This window comes from Laccaria bicolor, genomic scaffold (assembly GCF_000143565.1).
Source record: "Laccaria bicolor S238N-H82 LACBIscaffold_39 genomic scaffold, whole genome shotgun sequence".
Classification (NCBI taxonomy): domain Eukaryota; kingdom Fungi; phylum Basidiomycota; class Agaricomycetes; order Agaricales; family Hydnangiaceae; genus Laccaria; species Laccaria bicolor.
In genome coordinates, this window is record NW_001889910.1 from 86060 (window position 1) to 92907 (window position 6848).

Sequence of the window (6848 nt, forward strand, 5' to 3'; positions counted from 1 at the left end):
TCGCCGTTGTCACCGTGGTTGGTGGGAGGGAATGGAGGTGGGGAAGAGGATGGTTGGTGGGTGGAAAGGAAAGAGTGTTGCATTTGTTTGGTAGCGTTGCCTTTGTTTGGTAGCGTTGCCTTTGTTTGGTAACAAAAGTAAAATAAACAAATAATTGACCAGATTCCGTTCCTGCCATTCCTGCGGAACATTCCGGTGTCAATTCCGGAATGCCCAAATTCCGCCGGAATGGTAAGGCACCGGAATGATGAAAATAGCAGGCCTCCCTGCTAAATTTCATTCCTCTGGAATCCACCGGAATTCGCAGGAATGACCGGATTTCTGCAGGAATTAGGGGGGCACTGATAAGACCTCATCCTGTTCCATAGGAGCTGAGCTACGGGATGACCTCAGTGATTGGATCCAGCAGAGACTCAAGACCATCGCAACTGAAGAAAATGAGGCGCGGAAGATTTTGAGCAAATGCGGTGTACCAGTGAGTGAGTTACGGACTCAGTGGGGGTTACAGAACCATTCTATCTCTCAAAATTTCTAATTCTAAAGCACCAGATGCCCCTGCCCGTCTCAAGAAGGAACTGGATGCTGTGCTTAAGCTCCAAACCACCATTGACACCACCAATGATGCCATTTCTCGCCTGGCCGATTGATTCTCGAAATCCACATTAAGCAGCTTAGCTAGAACTCAAGAGTGTTTGAAGGAGAAGGTTGAACAACCCTATGCATCGTTAAACATTCAGGACTCATTCCCTGAACTTGAGGATATTGACCTGGACTTCGTAAAACTCTTGGTGCTAGCATGCGATCTCAAAATAAACATCCGCAAGCAGGCCATTGGGAGTTTTTTTGAGTGGGATCGGTTGGATCAAGCCACTGGAGGACATCAACATGCTATCGGTTCGTTTTGGTGTGTTGTATCTATGTGTTGTATCTAATACACTGCAACAGGCACAAAGATTCACCAAAACACGCGAAATGTGATTGCGATACGCAAGCCAGCTCGTCTCAGGGCTATTCTAAAATTCAACAACTACTGTGAACAACTAGAGGGGAAAGACTCACTGGAAGGTGACAACACAGCTGTTTCAAGGGCGAGGAGCTTCCGTCCAAACCAGCGGCAAAGATTGTCCGCCTCAACGCCTAATTGACGGTGTTCCTCCAAGCAGTGATTGAGCTTTAACATTGCTCGTATTCCCACCCGAACCTCGACTTCCTCAAGCCAACGTGGAACCTCCAGCGCAGTACGAGTGATCCAAATGTCCTCCATGAGCAACGGGCTGTTGCGAGTTTGACAGGGAGAGTGTCTGGGAGTGGCAGCTCCCAATCAGGTCAGTACATTGCGGCCCAACGAGAATAAAATTATTAACCCTTGGTAGACCAAACTATCCAGACACTTCTCAAGAGCTGTCGTGATCACCTGATCTCACTCAAGTCTCGTTGGAGCAATACACTTGCTTCCAGCCCTAGGTTCGACACACATGTTCAGGCTGCCTTGAAAATCCGACACCAGGACCCTACCAATGTCAGTGTGACCTCACCCTCACCTGATCCATTAACGATGACCTGGCTACAACCCCTGATGCAAGATGTCGGCGAACTCACATTTGCTGATCCGGTGTATCATACCGCCGATCTTATAAACCTGGACGACATGCAGACAGATACAGGGGAAATCCTATTTGGCAACATGATCGATGCGGAAGTTGATGAAGATGATGAAGATGAGGCACCACCCCTCAAGATAATGAACTGTTGACAGTTCAAGACATACCCACACACACTATAGAGCTCAAGTGGGAAATCCCCGTAAGTGTGGATCAGCACCATAATTTCCCTGTCTCAACAATATCCACACAATTAGGCATCTCTTGTCCAGGACAGGAACCTCATTGATGCCCTGCATTTCCAAACAATCGGGCCACTAGCAACTCACAGAAACCAGTGCTGAGTACCCCACACGAAACCCAACCTATACGTTTTTGAGGCAGACGACATCATACGCCTCGAAACCCCAGGGTCTCGCCTCAATGATGTTTGCCTCAACAGCATGGCTGCCCTCCTTCAACACTGGTGGTCTCACCCCAGTGACATCCATGAAGCAGACAGTCAATGGTGCGCGATTTTTTCGACCTTCGATCTCCACATGGCGCGCTACAATTGCCTGGATTCCGAAATTTGGCATCAGACGCGTCATCTGGAATTCTGGCGTAAAGACGTGTGGCTTCTACCCATCCATCAATCATGCCCAACTGGCCATTGGGTACTGGCCGTGATCCTAGTGTCCACAGGGAACATTTTACTGTTTGACAGTCTTGCCGACATGGCCCCGTGGAAATGGGAGATAGGTGTTAGTCCATGAGTATCTGCTATCTTGTTATACTTACTCTTTCACAGGAAATTATGCTCTTGATCACATGTTTGGTTCTCGCATCCAACCGTGAGGGACATCCCCTGCACATCATCACTGAAGAAGGGTAGACCGCGCAACCTCTACTGTTGAATGCTGTCCAGAAGGATGCCTTCAGCTGTGGATTGTGGGTTCTTGCCGCCATCATGGCTGTCTCAAGAGGGTGAGTGGTACCTACCACTTTTATGATAAAGTTTGGGCAAGTGCCTGCACAACTTTTTGGACACTGCCCATGTTTTTTATGAAATGAGAAATGTAGGGCAAGCATTATGAAATGTGTTTCATTCCCTCCCATAGTTGTTTCATATCTATTTCATTCCTTCTCTATACTTTCTCATACCTATTTCTTTTCTACCTGGCCATTCATTTCATTTATTTCTTTCCTACCCAGTGGGCAATTTCATTGCCTCCCCAGAACTATTTCTTTCCTATTTCTTTCCTACCCAGTAATTTCTTATTGTTGCCTAGCTATTTCATTTCATAGTTGTAAATATCTTCCTGGGACTTGATTATGTAATACATGTGATGCCTTGTAAAATGTCTTTCCCTTGCTTATCCCTTTGCACCCTTATCATATTATGGTCTCAAATTGAAAGTTATGTAGAATGGGGCCCACACCCTCTACTAGCAAGCATAACAAATGTTGCACTCATTTGACAATTAAAACCCTGTTATTTCACATAATTAATTAAATAAGTATTGCCCTGGCAAGAATGAAATAAAAGGATGAAACCATCACCAGGCAAACATGAAATGAAATAGCTAGGCAACAATAATAAATTACTGGTAGGAAAGAAATAACCCTGGGGAGGCAATGAAATTGCTGACTGGGTAGGAAAGAAATAATCCTGGGGTGGCAAAGAAATACAAAAGAAATGACCCTGGGGAGGCAATGAAATGAATGGCTAGGCAACAAAGAAACAGGAAAAAAATGTGACTGAGGGGCAATGAAATAAATGGCCAGATAAAAAAGAAATAGTTATGAAAAAGTATAGGGAAGGAATGAAATAGATATGAAACAACTATGGGAGGGAATGAAACAACTATGGGAGGGAATGAAACACATTTCATAATGCTTGCCCTACATTTCTCATTTCATAAAAAACCTGGGCAGTGTCCAAAAAGTTGTGCAGGCACTTGCCCAGACTTTTTCATAAACAATGGTTGATACTAGTGAGAGGGTGCCATATTACAGGCTTGAAGGAGGGGGAAATAGAGACATTCAGACGGGCTTTGGTTAGACATGTATATGCTCTACCCTGATGTACTCTTCCATAGCTGAACTATTCTGATGAACACACACTGCATTTCATTAAGGTCACGACATTGGATACTCATGACATCTGATACGCATACCCATTCGCTAAGTATGCTGCTTGGAACACCAAAATCCCCAGTAATGCATCACACAACAACTGCTCAAGCCAACAAATTGTCTCCCTGACCTCCAAAGTCATCTTGTGGACTTCCCGCCAATTCTCACTAACTCCTTCAAGATGGAGGAGCTCATCCTCATAGCACTTGAAGTGGCTCCGGAATTCTTTGAGAATGGTGATTTCCTTTGAAAGCAATTTCGTCTTTGTAGTTCTTAAGTAGTCCCGAGCGGCGGCCTCAACAAACGATTTGCAGCATCCCTTGATGTACATGCGATATTTTGTATGGCACGAATCAGCCTGAGTTGTCCAGTACTCTGGGTCAGAAGAGCTACAAAGGCTAGTGTCAGCGCAACACCAGGAGAGTATGAATTTTAGCATACATTCGAACCTGTCGAATGGAAGTGGTACCAGATGGTGAGGAGGGCGAAGCATCTGTGGCAAGGGTTTCGATAGAGAGACTAAACAGGATGTACGTTGTAAGTCTGGTGATGAAGTCCCAGGAACCACTTACTTTTGAGTTTGTCTTTTTTTCTGCCAGCGTGCCTGAATTTCAGACTTATGGCTTTGTTGAATGAGTTATTGGTAGTAATGTACAGCTAATTGTCTCACCTTTGGTAGCTGCAGGTGCTCTTGGCCCTGTTGGCATCCCGTTTTGCATTGGCGGAATGATATAACTGTGGTTGAGCCATGGAGAGAGAGGGTAAGGTAAGTATCAATAGGGAAACTCGGAACAAATCTGGCTTATGGTCTGACCTTTACTCTTTTTTTTTTCTAGCAGGGGACAGGGCGATTTATGGGTATGGGTGTGATCCTGCATTATTATGAATCAATTCTGCGTAGCTTCTCATGCAGGAATCGGACTGTGTAATATTCTACCATAGGTTCTATGTTGCAGAGCATCGTTTGTTTACTGGTAATCTCTCGGACCGCGTTACAGATCAGGCAGATCTCTTAATCATGGAGATTAGTTCCGCTTAAAAAATGGAGATTAGCACGATCATCTTTGATGAACCAAAAACAATTGTGTGGTCCATCCATTTCAGTAACTGCAGACTGTGCTGCTCCCTTGTCCAACCAAAGAAAATCTGCCTTGGTTCAATGTCCCGACCTTCATACATAAGTCTACATTGGTGTAATCTATTTTTGGGTGTTGTTGGGTGGCTTACGGCCATTACTGATCAACTGGACAGTTGATCATATATAAACCCAACCAACCCTGACTTCACCCCTTAACCCTCTTCTGCATCATTCCCCCACTTTAACTTTGTTCTGTTCTCCCTCATCTTCTTTGCCTGCTCAATGTGTCCTGGTCAGTCCACCGACTCACTCTGCCCTCTGACCGAAGTCCATTCACTCATGAACACCGCAGACTGCCTCCAACTCAGCTCCTCCAGCTCCAAGCCCAGTGCCAGACCAGCCTCAGGTAGTTCATCAATATTTCTTGTTGCATTCTCAACTAATGCGTACTCCTACTCCAGACAATATTTTGGCCAATGCACCAAGCATTGTTACGTGACAGAGACGGCTTGGTAACGGCAAGTAACTCTTGCCGATATGTATATGCATGAAACTAAGAAAGACCCCAGATGATAGCATATTTACCGACACTGACAGCCAGCCTGTCAGCCCCAGCCGAATGGTTGTTGAATGTAAGCCTGTCTTTCCTCTTTCCTCCCTTGTCTCCCTTCAGAAGCTGACCATCTCTTAGTGACTGACTCCCCCATTTCCTCTGCGCAAGAATTGCCCCCCGCTACCCCGCCACCGCCTCCCGTTGATGGGATCCTTCTCAGCGGTGGCACTGGCACCAATGACAAATTTTGGTCATTGCCTGTGGGAACTGCACAGCCTGCAATGTGGTGGAGATGGTGAAGGACTAATCCTATGTGGTCTTCAAAGGCAGGGGCACAGTTGGTGTTTTTCGGAGCCTGGTAAGTCTGTCATTGAGCCATGTCGTGCCAATCTGATGTTGTGCTCAGGAGGCTGCAGACCTTGTCTGTGTGAGCATTCCCAATGTGTTCCAGAGAAAATATACCACCTGAAGTGCCGCTCTTGAGGTGTTAGCCCATGCAGAGCACACCAACACCATTGCATGGCTGTAGGGTGACTATTTTCATCATGCCAATCATTGCAGCCTTCAACCCTTTGCATGCTTACTGCATATGTTATACCCTATTTAAGTGCTCTCCCCTCCCTTGCATTCCTCTCTTTGCATACCACACTTCTTGGACTCCATTCGCACCCATCTCTTGCATTTCTTGGACTCTGTCTGCAATGTCTCTATATCTTGTACTCCGCTCGCATCTACTTTGCTCGCATCTTCTCCATGTTGCTTAGAACTCATATCTCATTGATTCCATGTCTTGTAGCCTGCCGTTCTGCCCTTTTTTGGACTAGAGTCACCACATTTTGAAACCGCCACTCCCCGTTCTCGGATGATAGTCCATTGGCGGATGATGTGACGAGAAACATGGATGAAAGTAAGGAGCCGGTCCCTCATCAGCAAGCTGGTCATATCTCAAGTTCATCATGGGATGTGTGAGGTCTTTACCTTCCCCGGGTTATTCCGTATGGAATCCATGTTGGCTGAGGACCCAGCCATTTTCTTATTCCATAGACCTCATGGATTCCATATGGAATGACCATGGAATGGTCATGGAATGATTAATTCCATATGGACTCCAACACCACTCCATATGGATTCCATTGGATTCCATGGAGCAGTCCACATGGATTCCATGGATGACCATTATACCATTAGAATACAGTATTTATAGTGTCCTTACTATATTTAAGTAAAAATAGAAATTTTACATCTACAGGAATTGAACTCTCAATGGTGTTGCACAATCCTTGGTAAGTGTGATGACCAGTGACATGCCGTGACATAGCGTCACAGGGCCAATTTCTTGAGACATGGACTTTGTACCTTCCACAACACCAATTCAATATATTTTTTGCACTGGGTTTGAGGGAATGATGTGATTGAATCCACTGAGAGAGTTTTCCATGTAGAAATTTTATTTATTGCTCCAAAAATGCGAAATCAGCTTGTTTTCCCTGCCAAATTT

The 6848-nt window shown here is 45.4% G+C and overlaps 3 protein-coding genes across 3 annotated transcripts; 2 read left to right on the forward strand and 1 right to left on the reverse strand.

The window, feature by feature from the left end:
• Positions 1-618: 618 nt before the first annotated feature.
• On the forward strand, positions 619-1753 carry LACBIDRAFT_308182 (uncharacterized protein; the record flags this gene model as incomplete). The annotated part of the gene is made up of 5 exons (XM_001886591.1): positions 619-623; positions 671-894; positions 946-1127; positions 1217-1325; positions 1374-1753. 5 exons carry the CDS (start codon positions 619-621, stop codon positions 1751-1753), a joined length of 900 nt encoding a protein of 299 aa, XP_001886626.1.
• Positions 1754-2044: 291 nt separating this feature from the next.
• On the forward strand, positions 2045-2475 carry LACBIDRAFT_308183 (uncharacterized protein; the record flags this gene model as incomplete). Its single annotated transcript, XM_001886592.1, has 2 exons — positions 2045-2344; positions 2392-2475. 2 exons carry the CDS (start codon positions 2045-2047, stop codon positions 2473-2475), a joined length of 384 nt encoding a protein of 127 aa, XP_001886627.1.
• Positions 2476-3738: 1263 nt separating this feature from the next.
• LACBIDRAFT_332159 (uncharacterized protein) lies at positions 3739-4469 on the reverse strand (the record flags this gene model as incomplete). The annotated part of the gene is made up of 4 exons (XM_001886671.1): positions 3739-4108; positions 4161-4238; positions 4292-4342; positions 4390-4469. The coding sequence occupies 4 exons, from the start codon at positions 4467-4469 to the stop codon at positions 3739-3741; spliced, it is 579 nt and encodes a 192-aa protein (XP_001886706.1).
• Between the last annotated feature and the right edge of the window lie 2379 nt (positions 4470-6848).